At 49.5% G+C, this 16,126-nt stretch overlaps 1 protein-coding gene across 1 annotated transcript in view; it reads left to right on the top strand.

Moving 5' to 3' along the window:
* The window catches only part of PYGB (glycogen phosphorylase B), a 684,627-nt gene that overhangs the window by 272,323 nt on the left and 396,178 nt on the right, over positions 1 to 16,126 (top strand). Inside the window, exon 5 of the mRNA XM_086927201.1 lies at positions 7,215 to 7,346. Coding sequence (XP_086783327.1) covers positions 7,215 to 7,346 — 132 coding nt within the window. The remainder of the gene's footprint in view (positions 1 to 7,214; positions 7,347 to 16,126) is intronic.

The raw sequence follows: 16,126 nt of genomic DNA, 5'->3' as shown, positions 1-16,126 counted from the left end.
GTTTTGTTATCGATTTACGGGAGGTGAATAAAATTGTGATTCCTCAGTTCCCCGTTGTGCCTGACATCACGGCACTACTGACTCTGATTCCAGCTTCTGCATCTTGGTTTTCGGTGATTGATTTGAAGAATGCGTTCTTCAGCATTCCTATTGCAGAAGAGAGCAGAGACCTTTTCGGTTTCTCTCTCAGTGGACGCAGCTTCCGGTTCAAACGCGCTCCTCAGGGCTACTGTGAGAGTCCATCGATTTACAGTCAAGCCTTGAAGGGTCAACTGGATGCGTTTTCATTGCCGGCTGGTGCGGCCTTAATCCAATATGTCGACGACTTATTGGTAGCTGCAGATACTCAGGACATTTGCAAAATTGCTACGGTATCGCTGCTGCAACATCTCTGCGAGTTAAATCACAAGGTGTCACCTTCTAAACTCCAATATTGTTGTTAAGAAGTAACCTATCTAGGTCACTTATTGTCAAAGGAGGGAAGGCTGTTGACCCCAGAGAGAATTGCAGCAATTGCGCGAATGGCTGTGCCAACAACCCAAAGAGATGTGCGTGCCTTTTTAGGTATCACGTCGTACTGCAGGCAATGGATTCCAAATTTTTCATTGCTAGCGAAACCATTGGTGGCTCTTACGTGCAAGGATGTTTCAACTCCTTTACCATGGACGGAAGAATGTCAGAAAAGTTTTTCTGAATTGCGTGATTCATTGAGTTCGGCCCCTGTGTTAGGTACTCCTGACTACAGTAAGCCGTTCACATTATATGTTCACGAGAGGGAAGGTTGTGCTTTGAGTGTTTTAACGCAACCTTTTGGTGGTAAGCAACGTCCATGTGCATATTTTTCCTCGACCTTGGACCCGGTAGCTAGAGCATTGCCGAGTTGTTTGAGAGCAACAGCGGCAGCTGCGGTGTCCATCCGACAATCAGCAGGATTGGTCATGGATAATATGCTTACGGTGATGGTTCCGCATGCAGTCGACACTCTTTTAAATCGTACGAAAACCCAGCACTTGACGAGTGCGAGATTGTCTGGGTACGAGCTGACGCTGCTGGCAAGTCATATTCAGATAAAACGTTGCAATGTTCTGAACCCGGCGACTTTGTTACCAATTAGCTCAGAGTCAGATGAAATAACAGAACATGACTGTTATTTGAGGACAGAGGAAGAAACAAAAGGTCGAGTGGACCTTAAAAACACTCCTTTGGAAGACCCAGATGGAACGCTGTATGTGGATGGTTCATGTTTTAAATTACCGAATGGCGATGTGACTACTGCGTATGCTGTTGTAACGTTGAATACTGTTGTTGAGACTGCACAATTAAATCAGAATTCTGCCCAAGCTGCAGAACTGATCGCTCTCACCAGAGCGTGTGTGTTAGCGAAAGGGAAACGTGTGAATGTGTTTACCGACAGCCAATACGCTTTTGGCGTCGCTCATAGTTTTGGACGGTTGTGGAGAGAGAGAGGTTTTCTGACATCGCATGGTACGAAGATTCAGCATGGTCAGCTTGTGAATGATCTTTTGGATGCACTTACGTTGCCTAAGCAGGTGGCGATTGTTAAATGTAGTGCGCATCGTAAGGTGACGGATGATGTTGGTCGAGGTAATGCGTTTGCGGATGAGACTGCTAAGGAGACTGCCCGGAACCTTAGCACTCGAATGTATGTGACGAGTTCGGTTAGGTGGCCTACAGAATCGAGTATGTGCGAGGACACTATCGAGAGTGTGAAAGCAATTCAGAATGAGGCCACCGAGACTGAAAGGACGAAGTGGAAAGAAAGTACGGGAAAGTTGGATGTAAATGGTTGTTGGGTTGATTTGTCGGAACAGAAAAGATGGATGTTACCGGATGCATATGTGCTAGCTGTTGTGACAATGGCACATGGGTTAGCACATATTAGCGCGAAAGGTATTTGCAAGTTGCTGTCTCCTGTGTGGAAGAACGATGGTATCACGAAGTGTGCTGAACGCTTGGTTAAGAATTGTATGGTATGTATGTTGTACAATCCTGGTAAGGGAACCCCAACTCCTCCTGGTAGTTTTGCTCCCCCTTCATGTCCCTTTGAGGTGATCCAATTAGACTTCATCCATATGGAGCGATGCAATAACCTGAAATACGTTTTAGTTGTGGTTTGCACGTTCTCCCGATGGATCGAAGCCTACCCTCTTAAGGACAACACTGCTTTGTCAACTGCGAAAATCCTACTGAAGGAATACTTTCCTCGGTATGGAATGCCTCGGATTGTATGGTCGGATAACGGAAGTGAGTTTGTGGGGAGTGTGATGAAGAGTGTGTGTAAGGGCCTTGGAATTAATCAAAAATTCCATAGCGCCAATCATCCCCAGTCAGCTGGTTTGGTTGAAGGGTATAACGGCACCCTTAAACTAAAGCTAGCGAAGATTCAGGCTACGACTGGTCTCTCGTGGCCTGACGCTTTACCCTTAGCATTACTGTCAACAAGGGCAACCGTACACTCCCGAGTAGGGCTCAGTCCCTATGAAATAGTGTTCGGTCGTCCTGCAAATGTTTGGGGGGTCCCTAGACCGGGTGTGTTCTGTGATCTTGAGTATCCAATGTTGATCGATTATCTCCATGACTTGACTGCTAAACTGAGGTTAATTCACCAACAGGTTTACGAAGCATTGCCGACGCAGACGGAGGGTCCAGGCCACCAGCTCCAGCCCGGAGACTGGGTGGTGACGCGAAATTTCTCGCGCAAGAAGAATTTGGAGCCCAGATTCACTGGACCCTTCCAGGTCCTCCTTGCCACGAGAACTGCTGTTCGTCTAGAGGGTCGGAAAAACTGGGTGCATGCCACCCATACCAAAAAAGTCCCTATTCCGTTGCCGGCAGACTCGTGGGTGAGGAGAGGCATTGCATCAACTGAAACCGAAGGATTGCCGGCGTTTGTACCTTTCAGCGACGCACAACCTGTCGGAGAATCCTCAGTGCAGCAGAAAGACACTGTTGAATATTTGTCATCAAAAGACTCAAGACCAGAACATTCAACTGATCAACAGAACGCTGTCTCTTCAACGGATCCTTTGTTTGACGAGCAGACACGTCCTGGGAAAACCCGATACTTTTTGCGATCCAGCACTAGAGACTAATAAAAGATCCTGTTTTGTCCCTTGACAATTGCATTATCCCGTTTTCCACGATCAGTTTGAACACTCGTATCATTGTAATTATTCTTGTATATATACATTGAGTTTTGTTCCTCATATTTTTGCTTCCACAGCTGAGAGACACTTTGCATACACATAATTGTGAATAAAGGCCGTAGGGCCGCTCGTGTACTTCCTTCTGGTTAGTAGGTCTTGACGCTAGGTTAAAGACCGTCGGTTCCTGGGAACTCCTAGGGATTGGCTACTGCTACACAGAACGAAGTGCGTCAAGAAACGTTGCGGACGGTTGTAGGGGATGGCATTTTCGAAGCTGATGGACTTGGAAGAAGCTCAGGCGCAAAGGTTCAAGTTGCAACAACTTAGTCGTACCAAATGTTTTATGTTCCAAATATTCGTATTGCTTTTGACTGTTTGTGCATTATTGGCGGGTGGGGTGTATTACATGATGTCTTGTTTCTTATCTCCTGCCATACCTACTCCTACCCCTAATTCTCAACCTACCACTGTTGCATCTCCCCATTCTTTTCACTTCTTACCCGAACACGAGCAGGCTAGACGTGCAGAATTCCGCAACAATTCCTTTATTCAGCTCCTTCACCAGCATCAGTTAGTGGTTAACACTACTAATTGTTGGGTGTGTGGGTTGATGCCACATACCACGGATAAGGGAATTCCATATCTGGTGTTACCGTATAGTTCCCAAGGGTCTGCTCGAGCATTTCAAACAATGTTTCGAAGCGCATTAGATTCTCACCCCAATCGAGAGCCACGTTCTCCCTACCTTGGCCCTGGCTTGTACTATAAGCCTTTGTCCATAGCGATAGAAGACTTAGATAGAGATATCTATGAGCCGTCGCTCATTCCAGTGGAAGAGGTACAAGCCTATAGGGTCCTGAGTAAGGTCGAGTACAGTGCGCTCACGAGTGATAAACAGCTTAAAAGCTCGCCTCCGATATGGGTCGTACCCCACATTGGTAATTTTTGTCTCATGGGTCGTGGCCGAAGATCGAAAGCCCGACTTGGAGAGAGTGCTTGCACTGAAAATTACATGCTGCCGATGATCTCGTCCCCTGTGTTTCTGGCTGCCAAGGGTACCTACTTTGTCTGTCATGATCGTGCGTATGCATGGTTGCCCTCTGACTTCATGGGCTCATGTTTTATCGCAAACTTGTTGCCTCCGACGTTCACTGTAGATGCAGATTATCACAAGACTAGAGTTGTGAGAGGCGTAATTAGCGAAGAGGATACTGCCGGTCAAGAGGCAGGAGACTTTTTCAAGGGTTTCCTCCCGTTTTGGGGACCTATGGTTAATAGTAGGAACCTGAGACAATTGACTCGAGTGGTAGAATCGACAGCTAATATTACTGCCAGTGCCCTTGGTAATATCACCACAGAACTTCAGGCGGATAGACTTATGACGTTACAAAACCGTATGGTTTTAACGTGATCTTAGCAGATCGAGGTGGGGTATGTAAGGTGATCCATTCGAGCTGCTGTATTTTCATTCCTGATAACGCTCCGACTGTTTATCAAGCCATCTCGAAGTTGCATAAAATCTCTGAATCCATACACGTGGATGTAGGGGATTGGACGCTACTTGGGTGGTTTTGGGGCCTGATGTCGACTTGGGGTTGGAAGATTCTGATGATCATCGGAGTCGTTGTGGCGTTCCTGTTCACGTGTTGCCTTTGTGTGCAGTGCGGTCCTGCCTTATGTGGCCTCTGTGCTACAACGTGTATGAGACAGCCGCCTGTTGCCAATGGAACTCGGTTGGACAGAGCTATGCTACAGCAACATCTAGATGGTCTGATGAATATCGAGTATGATTCCGACTAGTGCTTGCCTACATGAGGGCAAAAGGAGCGTCTGAGGTTCCGTGACAATTGTAAGTGGTGTTTTCGACTCGCACGAATATGGTCGAGTCTGGTATCTACGAACCGCAAATGACGAGTTTAGTAAGTGTGCGCAGTTTCGCTGTGCTAACTTAAACCGTTCGTTTGTTACGTGGGTTTTTCATCTGTACCCACGGGTTCCATCTTAGATAAGGCATCCATTTTGTCTCTTGCCCTCAAGTAGCCAGCGAACGGACGTTGTCCGCTTCGCGACCCTGGGGCTCCCAAGATATTTGTGGAAGACACATGTCCTTTGTAAGTGTCGTTATGATGAGGGGGATGATACTGTAAGGCAGATGGCCCCGCTCGAGGCTCATCTCGCCGTGCCGGTTTATTGTCTCAGCCGTGCATCTCATTAGGCACGTCCCTTTGATGCCTGTAGCTCGTGTTCCCCGATACCTCCCCTTTTACACCCTTTTCCAATCTCCCCACTGTTTCCATCTTCCTCTGCACCTGTCCTTGTTCCTTTTTCGATCTGTTTTACTGTTGATTGGAATGTACTAATGGTGGGAAGATGGGTTTTTACAGTTGGGAACCGCCAAATGTTTCCGCACTTATGTTCCGGACCTTATGAGTATCAAAGTGACCAAAGCGACCCCTCTCGGGGATAATTGTGGGAACCGGGTTGTAAACCTTTGTGTGCTATGTAAACCTATGGGAGAATTCTGTATAAAAGGAGCGATTCACAGACCCAATTTGAAGCAGTCTCCCCGAACTACACTTGTTGTACTTCCTGTGACTTCTGTGTTTCCCTGCAGTAAATAAACCTTGAATCTTTGACGCCGAAGGAAGTGTCCCGTGTCTCTGTCATTCGTACGCCGGAGCAGGTTACCCACGAAGGTTTCAGGTGTTGTCCCCTGGCACCGCTGGGTCCTAAAGAACCCAGTCCTTCAACAGTTTAGAGTGATTCTCTGGGAAATAAATCTGTAGCAGACATTATTTACTTTTCATCATAGCAAGGATATGTAAGAGCACATGAAGTAAAAACGAATAAATATTCCTTTTCAATCAGCAGTTTGTGTTGTAATATATTACATGGATGACTTCATTGTTTACCGTCTGAGGAACTAATATAAAGAAGAGAAGTAAAATCCATTGATTCATGTCAAAAGCGGCAAGTCCTTGAATGGTGGGATTCCTGATTTCATGTTGCAATATAGCCTTGGTAATTCTGGCTTTTAAAATTACACATATGGTTATGCTGGGTATGTATAATGTACCATCAAGATCACCTCAAAACCAAGCCCATGACCTGTTGATGTATTTTTCCCTAGAACAAATGTAAATGTATTACTGTATCAAATGGTTATATTTTTCTGTTTCATTATAACATGCTCTGCCAGCAGCTATGTTCTCCCACCACCGTTCTATTTTTCTGTTTCATTATAACATGCTCTGCCAGCAGCTATGTTCTCCCACCACCGTTCTATTTTTCTGTTTCATTATAACATGCTCTGCCAGCAGCTATATTCTCCCACCACTGTTGCAAGTGGACAAACATTCATTAATTGTCACTGATTGTATTGCACAATGATTGCATTTGTTTGGCGCTTCATACCCCTGGCCAGAATGATACAAATCCACAAAAGGATATGTGCAGGCAGATTTAGAGTTTTGCCAAAAGAATATCTATCTGCCCGTGTGGCAGATGTGTGTTCTCTGCCACTGTGACAGTAGGAATTCTGCTGCATTTTGACTTCTCCTTCTTGAGGTGCCAGTTTCCTTATCACAGGGGCTGCTTCTACCATGAAAAGAGAGCACTTTTTGTGTGGGGTGGCAAAATTGTGCCTTTGGTTGAAATTCCGCATGTTAGATGGTGAGTTTTGCTGCCCATTTCTTAGCAATGTCCACACATCTTGTCTCTTTGACATGCTGGGAACAATCTAACCTTTAGAAATCTGCACTATTGTCCATGGTGGTCTTTAACTGGGATCGTCAACATGTTTGGTGACGATAGCACCACACCATGGTTGACCCAATGGAGAAGAGAGATGTCTCTTGCAGCGGGATGTCCTTATGGAAGCATCTCATTAAAGAACGGTTTGATTACTTGTTGCCCGGATGTGGTATTCTGCCCTCCTCAAAATCAGACACTGAGCACTACATGTATCCAATTAGTGCACAATTCTTTTCAGGTGAAAGTAAAACCCTAATTTTTTTGCTAGTAACCTTTTTTCTTCTCTTTCATTAGGTCGAAGAGGCTGACGACTGGTTGCGCTATGGCAATCCCTGGGAAAAAGCCCGTCCAGAGTACATGCTTCCGGTGCATTTCTATGGGAGAGTGGAGCATTCTCCAGAAGGCGCTAAGTGGATTGATACACAGGTATTCTCCTGAGACCATGGTCAAATTGATGCTCATATCTCAAATTTCTTTTTTCTGTACTTTGTTTTTCAGACAATTATCAAATGCTAAGAATCTTGCTAAGATTCTTACTCTTCTTCGTTTCCTAAAGATTTTTTTATGGGCAAGAGAAGCTTCCGAGTTTTGTCAACCATCATCCCGTAGTAATAAGCAGTGATTTGTAAAGAATTGTTGAACATGTTTAATCACTTAGAAAAAGCAGATTTTTTCTGAGCAAAAATTACCCTCTTGTGACTTTAGTGCAGCGGCGGCTTCTTCACTTGGGAGGGGGGAGAGTCACCTCCCCGCCCGCTGCGACAAAAAAATAAAATGGCAATGAAAAGATGTCATTGCCAGTTGTGCACGCTGCAGCAGCTAGCCAGCTCCGAGCTCAGAGACATACGTAGCGTGTCCTCTGCTGCCGATTAATAGCAGAGAACAGGAGCAGTGGCAGGCTGGATGCTCCAAAGTGTGTATGTCACTTTGGCCGGCTGTCTGCGCTGGCCAAAGTCACATGCGCACTTTGAAGCTCTCCACCCAGTTGTCTGCATGAGAGCCAGGATTAGTTAAAGGAGTTGGCTGGGCTCATTCGGCAGGAAAGAAAAACATTGGGACCAGAGCGAGGATTGCAGCCAGGTAAGTGGTTTATTTTCTTCTTTTATGTGATGTATTTTCAGCAACGGGGTGCCTAACTCACCACTCCACATAGCTGGCAACCGCCACTGCTTTCGCCCATTGTTCTATAGTACTTACCGCAGCCCTGGTCCTCGTGTCCAGGTAAATCGTCTGACTGGAGTTATTTTTTCTAATAGTCAAAATAGTTTCAGTTGCCATCTTGGTTGGAAGCATGCAATGAATGAGCTCTTCTTGAGTGGAATCCAACGGGTTTGTTTTCACGCATCGAAGATATTTAGCCTGAAGCCGCCAGTTTTATCAAATGTCAAAGGTACCTCAGGGGCAAGTGACACTTCTACCTCCAAACCGGTAGACAAAGTGCATTAAAAAACGTATGGGAACTGTGATGCTGTGCACAAAGTGGACGGGATGAGTGAGCTTGGGGGCTGCGTCAAAGGCATGGCTAAAAAAATAAAAAATATTCCTTAATTTCTTTTTGTCTTTCTCATTCAGGTAACTACACATGTAAAATAAGGCACAGCCTAAATGACAAATAAATACAAGTTGAGTAAATCAGAGAGGAATTGACTTTTGTACATTGTGAAACCTCTTATCAGTCAGTGCACTGCAGAGGTTCTGTGTGTTTTACCAGAGAGCCGCATAATTGAACTCTGGTTGGTGCACTGGAGAATGGAGACTTGTGTGTTTTTAGTGCTAGGAGGTCCCTGCCTGCCACAGAAAGCACGGTGATTATGTAAGCCATTAATTTAAACTGACATTACACACTGTATGGTAGGCTGTTGCAAAATGTGCAAAAATGTTTAAGATAAAAAAGTGTTCCCAAATATAGTTCTTAGTAATACCCAGATTGTACAAAGTAATTTTTTTTATAGCTTTCCTTTAAAAGCAAACACTTCACATCTCAGCTGGTAACTCCCCTGCAAGTTCACTCCAAAAGAATAAGCTTGTGTCATCAGGAAGCTTCAAGTGATTCCATTACTTAAAGCCAATACGGCCTCCAAGCACCCTTTATATTTACAGACTAACTAGTTGTGCACATTTACATTTCTTTCAGGCAAACAGGCTTTCTGGTGAGAAGGCTTGTTTAGCTGTGTGCCCCTCCCTCGGTTTCACAGCACAGGAGACTCCCGCCTTACATTTCAGCTGCAACATTCCAACTCTCGGAATTACCCTTTTTACAAAGAGTAGGGGAGCTGTTTTTCTTAAATTTAAAAAGTATATCACATTGTGCCCCTAAGATCCCCCCAATGTATGCCACTGCTCCTTGTAGTGTCCTGCTAGACATGTTCTAGTCTTTTGGGAAGTGTAACCCACAATATACACCCACCCACCAGGCGTCACGAGTCAGGTGACCCGGAGAATAAAGGAGGCCGAGCACACGTGCTCGAGGCCAGTTTGCTAACCCACTACCCTGTGTCTCCCTGATCTACAGAATGGGGGCCTAGGGCCCAACTCTACAAGGGCGATGAGGCGGAAGCTGTGCCCCGGGTGCACAGCTGACAATCTGGGAAAAGGGAGAGAGAGCTGCCTGCCTAGAGGGCACCCCCGGTGAGACATTGAGGCGCCGCCCGAAGGCCCGTGAGGCATGTGAAGAGCCCCGGGCCTGTATCACAAAGACGAGGTGACCAGGAGCCCACACTGTACCTCGTGTGCCTGTGCGCAGCCGCCCCTGCGAGGAAGTGCCCAAGGGTAGAAGAGCTAACCGACCGGAGCCCACCCGCGTCGGCCACGATCGAGTAATCCCGGCAGGGAAGAGTACGAGCCGAGCGGAGCCCATCCGCATCGGCCGCGATCGAGTAATGCCCGGCAGGGAAGAGTACGAGCCGAGCGGAGCCCACCCGCATCGGCAGTGACAAAGAGGCCCGCCGGCCGAAGGTGAGCAGCCGCAACTGCAGAGCGGACCGACCGGAGCCCACCCATGTTGGCTGTGAGGGAGCGTGAGAGCCGAAGTGGAGCCCACCCGCAGCTAAGCAGAGCAGCGCCGGCACCCCCTTTGCGCAGCCCGTGGTGCGAAAAGTCTGCTGCAAGGGTGGGGGCCTTCAAAGCGAATGGCTGGCCGCCGCGCCAAACGTGAAGAAACACTGACCCGTGTGAGGCCCTGCTGCGCACTGGAAGCAGCTCTACTCCCACCCCGTGCGTGACCGGCAGTGAGCTTAGGGTGACCAACCGTCCGTAAATTTCACGGACAGTCTGTAATTTCGGGCATCTGTCCGTTGTCCGTGAGGGATCTTTTAACGGACGCCATTTGTCCGTAATTTTAACAAGGCACCGGAAGCCGGCGCAGCTTCCACCCACCTCCCTTCTTGACTCCGATGCTGAGGTCGGGTGTAACAGACTCCGAGGCAGTACAAAAGCTCACATACCCAGCAGAGTTGGAGAGGCACAGCGGGGTGGCAACCCTCACACCTCCAGCCCTTGATGAGCTGTTAAGAGGTGCATGCTTGAAGGTGACTGAGAGGGGGGGCGGCAGCTTCAGGAGCGGGGCATCTATTCAGATGCAAACAGCCCTTAATGCGCCATGTCTCCGCAATTTAGAGGGGCTTCCCACATTCCATTTCTTCCCAGGGCCCCAAACATCATAGAACCTGCCCTGATTACACCGAGGCAGTACGTGGTTCTCTTCACAGAGCGTAATTACTGTCACTAGATTGTAAGCTAACCTCGGTTCTTCAAACATGCAGTCTATATGGTAAGAAAATAAAGAAATGGCACAATCGCACCCACACTGGTTAACAAAGTATGGAGGACAATCAGATAAATCAGTTCTCTTGGAGTATCTCCTTTGTACTGTACATCACAGTGGGGGATGGCAAAACTAACATTTTGGACAAGACGGGGTGAGGAGCCCTACCCCACCCTGGAAGAGACTAAGATGATACCAGAATACTGCATGCCCACCCTCTGTGCCCACCCTGGTGGATCCTGTTCCCCCTCCTATGATGGGTCCTGCCTGCCCCCCCTGGTGATGGCTCCTGTCCCCCCATGTGGTGGCTCCTGCCCCATCCCCCCCACCCCCGCCTGTGATGGCTCCTGTCGATCCTGTCTCTGCCCTTGGAGGCTTCTGTCCCAGTCCTGGAATGGCTCCTGCAGCGAGGGTGAAGTTCTTGATGGACCTCTTCTCAAAAAGGCTCAGCTCAAAATTAATACAAAAAGGTTGGCGAGTGAGCAAGTGAAGGGATGGCTAGATGAATTAGTGAAAGGATGAATGAAATATTGAATACATGGATAATGAGAGGATGGATGGATAGATGAGTGAGTGGAAGGATGGAAGAGAGAAAAGGTAAATAGCTGGATGTTTGGGTGGAAGGGTAGCTGGATGGGTTAAAGGGTGGATGGATGAATGAGTGAAAGGATGGATGAGTGAAAAGGTGGATGCTGAGTGAGTGAGTGAGTGGGTGGTGCATGAGTGAAATGATGGATGGATTGATTGATGAACTGATAAGTGCAAGGGTGAATGGATGGACAGATGAGCGAAAGGGTGGATGAGTGAGTGAGTGAGTGAAAAGGAAAGTAGATGGCCAAAAGGATGAATAGATGAGAGAAGGTGTGAAAGGATAAATGGATGAGAGAAAGGATGGATGAGTGATAGGGTCAATGGATGGATTCATGAGTGGATAAGTAGATGGGTGGGTGGGTTGATGGATGGAAGGAAGGATTGCTAAGTTATGTTATATTATGTTATATTAAATTATTATGCGCACAGATACTCCAGCCAAGGAGCGTCCCGGCGCAGAGACAAGGAGAAACATAACACAACAGGGAAATGAAGGTGTAAAAGAGGCAGCTAAAACAAGAATGTTTTTATAGCCCTCCGGAAAGTCAGGAGGTCCTCCAGCAAACGAATTTCAACAGGGAGGGAGTTCCAAGCTGATGCAGCTTTTACGCTGAAAGAACGAACCCCCATACGGCTGAGTCTGAATCTGGGGACTACAGCGAGGGCCAGGCCCTGGGAACGGAGGGTACGGTGGGGACATAGAAGGAGAGACAGCTGGACAAGATTTCAGGGCCTATACCTCTCAAGATCTTGAAGGTAAGACAAAGGACCTTAAAGAGAATACGCTTTCTCACTGGGAGCCAGTGTAGAGAGCGAAGGACATTTGCCACCGAACAGAATCTGGGCAGGCCAACAATAGCTCTAGCCGCAGCGTTCTGGACCCACTGCAGGCGAGTTAACTCAGCCTGGTTGGCCCCAGCCAGGAGAGAGCTAGCGTAATCCAGGCGAGAGATGATAGTTGCCTGGATCACCAACTGCCTGGTTGGGGCATCGAAGAATTTAAGAACAGGTCTCAAACCTCTTAACAGACCAAAGCAGCAGGCAGCTGTTTTTTTGGTGTGCCCTACAAAGGAGAGGCCCGCGTCCAGCCAGACCCCCAGATTTTTCACCTCCGACACCGAGGTCAGAGTGGGTCCCAGCTCAGAAGGCCACCATTGGTCACCCCACAGCTCCACTCCCCTACCGACAACCATCACCTCTGTTTTAGTGGCATTGAGCTGGAGACAGTTTCCTGTGAACCAGCTGGCCACCGCCTTCAGTCCAGACTGAAACCTGGGGGCCTCTTGCTCCGCGTCCCCGCTGAGAGTAACCGCCAGCTGTGTGTCGTCGGCATATGAGACCAAGGTTAGGCCCCACTGCCTAGCGACATCAGCCAGCGGTCTCACGTAAAGGTTGAACAACGTGGGACTCAGCGAGGACCCCTGCGGAACCCCCATGGTCAGAGGTTGGAAATTGGACTTGAAGGGAGGGACGGCAACACAGAAGGAACGATCATCGAGGAAGGAGCGGAACCATTGCAACGCCTGGCCATTCTCCTCAAGCCGATGCAGGAGGATGCTGTGAGATACCGTGTCAAAGGCGGCGCTAAGGTCTAACAATATCAGCGCCGCCGTTTGACCAGCATCCAGCCTCGCACGGAGATGTTCCACCATCACAAGTAAAGCGGTCTCCGTGCTGTGGCCAGCACGGAAGCCATTTTGTGTGGCGTCGAGGGCGTTGGTCCGGGCAAGATGTTCTGACAGGGCCAGATTGACATGGGCCTCTGTGATCTTTGCCGGCCAGGGTAGCAACGAGATGGGACGGTAACTTTCAGGCTTAGACGGGTCCAGGGAGGGCTTTTTGATGATTGGGGACACCACAGCCTGCTTCCACTTAGCTGGAACTACTCCCGATTCCAAGGAAAGGTTGACGAGGGAACGCACAGCAGAGCGTCCCATAAAAGTCTGATCTCGAAAGAGAGCAGGTCTTACTGGGTCAGATGGGGATCCAGATTTAACTTGCAACGCAAGTTTGTCGAACCCATCCGAGGTAAGAGGGGGGAAGGAAAGCAGGGTAGTCTGATGAGGTGTCCCGCTGGAACTTTCCCGACTGAACCCAATGCTAGGGAATGCCCGATAAATTGCTTGGATTTTCCCCAAGAAATAAGAGGCAAGGGATTCGCAGTGGGAATTGGAACTTACGGTCGTAGAGGTAGTCCGCTTTGCCATAAGATCTTTTACGGCCTTGAAAATGGCCTTCGACGGATTGGTACTGTTCCGGAATTCTGCGGCATAGAAAGCTGCTCGGGCACGACAGATAGCCCGGTGGTAGAGCTTAACGGACCTGGCGTATTCAGCTTTTAAATCAGCCCCATAGGTCTTCCGCCATGCCCTCTCCGCCCGTCTACAGGCGCCCTTCAGGGCACGTAGAGCGCCATCATACCAGGGGCTCGACTCTCTAGAGTTGATTTTAGTCGATACAATAGGTATCAGAGAGTCCAGAGCCCTAGGAACAAAAAAGGTCGTACCCTTTTTTCCACGTCTGTCAAAGGACCCAACGGCTCCTCTAATAGAAGATGATGGAAATCTTCTAGCCTAAGTTTCTTCCAGGCCCTCCTAGGTACCTGTCTGGCCGAAGAGATGGAAGGGGTGGCTGAGACAGGACAAAGAATGGATACCAAAAAGTGGTCTGTCCATTCTACCGGTAAGATAGAGGTGATTTTAATCTCCGGCAGATTGGTGAAGAAGGGATCTAAAATATGCCCCCCCCCGTATGGGTAGGCTGGGAGGCCAGCTGGGAAAGCTGAAAGGCCTCTAGATCAGAGGAAATAGAACGTGCTGTCAGACTTGAGAGGGTGTCGAAATGCAAGTTCAAATCACCCATGATGGAAAAGTTGGCGCAGTCTGCGACCAAAGGGCCAACAATGTCAGGGAAAGCATTTCTAAACACCACATCACTACCGGGCGGACGGTAAACGACCATCCCGGAAAGCGTGAACTCAGGGCTGACAGAGACCTTAAAAGAGGCACTTTCACACCCGGAAATATTGAGGCCACTCCACACACAGGAAAAGCTGGACCTAACTATAAGAGCTATACCCCCACCTCTGGAAGATCTATTCAAGGTGTACATAGAATAGCCAGGGGGGCAAGCTAGATTAGAAATAGCAGCATCCGCTTCCTGGAGCCAGGTTTCAGTAATGGCAAATATATCTGGGGCTTCCTCCTCAATGAGGTCATAGATGTTCTGGTGGTGTTTCAAAGCCGACCTGACATTCAGGTTCAAAATCCGCAAAGAGGATGGGACATCTCTAATGCGGCGAACATCTGAAGAGTTTTTCCGAGGGAGGGGCCTCGGAGGGCCAAGAACCCAACCATTACAGGGGCAATGGTATGGGCCACATAGCGGATGCACAGGCGGTAGGGTGCAACTGTGACTCACCTGGCCGATGGAATACAGGCTCTCCCTAGAGCACGGGTACTCATAGTACGGCCCGCGGGCCAGGGGCGGCCCGGCAAGCCTTCCCTGGCGGCCCGCGGACCTTGCAGACATGTACCCGTGTTTAATTTTTTTTTTTTTTTTACAGTGTCAGCAAAAACCCCTGCGGCAGCGCGACTCAGACTGCTGCTCTGTGGGGGCCGGGCGATTCCCTTCGTAGTCAGAGTGGGGCTGCAGGGGGGCTAAGAGGTGACAAAGCCTCATTAACATACGAAGTGTCTTTTGAAGGCGTGTGAAGTGCTCCGGTGAGGCTGTGTTTGTGGGTGTGCCTGCCCAGAAGCTGTCTCAGCCCGGGCACACACGGGCAAGGTGGAGGGAGGGAGACAGGGAGGGAAAGGGAGGGCGAGAGACGGGGAGGGAGAGGGAGGGAAGGAGAGTGAGGGAGAGTGATGGCAGGAGAGTGATGGCAGGAGAGTGAGGGCAGGAGAGTGAGGGCAGGAGAGTGAGGGAGAGGTAGAGCGAGGGAAGGAGAGAGTGAGGACGAAGGAGAGGGAGGACGAGGGAGAGGGAGGGAGAGCAAGGGAAGGAGAGAGTGAGGGAAGGAGAGAGTGAGGGAAGGAGAGTGAGGGAGGGAGAGTGAGGGAGGGAGAGGGAAGGAGAATGAGGGAAGGAGAGAGCGAGGGAAGGAGAGAGTGAGGGAGGGAGAGAGCGAGGGAAGGAGAGAGTGAGGGAGAGAAAGGTCGAGGGAGAGGGAGGACGAGGGAGAGGGAGGGAGAGCAAGGGAAGGAGCGAGCGAGGGAAGGAGAGAGCGAGGAAGGGAGAGAGTGAGGGAGGGAGAGAGCGAGGGAGGGAGAGAGAGAGAGTGAGGGAGAGTGAGGGAAGGAGGGAGAGTGAAGGAGGGGGATGGAAGGAGGGGGAGGGAAGGAGGGGGAGGAAGGAGAGAGCGAAGGAAGGAGAGAGCGAGGGAAGGAGAGCGTGGGAGGGAGAGGGAGGGAGAGTGAGGGAGGGAGAGTGAGGGAAGGAGAGAGTGAGGGAAGGAGAGAGTGAGGGCGAGGAGAGGACGAGGGAGAGGGAGGGCGAGGGAAGGAGAGAGTGAGTGAGGGAAGGAGAGAGGGAAGGAAGGAGAGAGGGAGCGAAGGAGAGAGGGAGGGAGAGTGAAGGAGGGAGAGGGAAGGAGAGTTAGGGAAGGAGAGAGTGAGGGAGAGTGAGGGAAGGAGGGAGTGGGAAGGAGAGAGAGAGGGAAGGAGAGTGAGGGAGGGAGAGCGAGGGAGGAGAGAGTGAGGGAGGAGAGAGTGAAGGAGGAGAGAGTGAGGGAAGGAGAGAGTGAGGGAAGGAGAGAGTGAGGGCGAGGAGAGAGGGAGGGCGAGGGGAGAGGGAGGGCGAGGGAAGGAGAGAGCGAGGGAAGGAGAGAGTGAGGGAAGGAGAGTGAGGGAGG

Source organism: Lissotriton vulgaris, chromosome 6, assembly GCF_964263255.1.
Source record: "Lissotriton vulgaris chromosome 6, aLisVul1.2, whole genome shotgun sequence".
In the NCBI taxonomy this organism is placed as follows: Eukaryota; Metazoa; Chordata; class Amphibia; order Caudata; family Salamandridae; genus Lissotriton; species Lissotriton vulgaris.
This window is presented reverse-complemented; position numbering and strand designations above follow the sequence as displayed.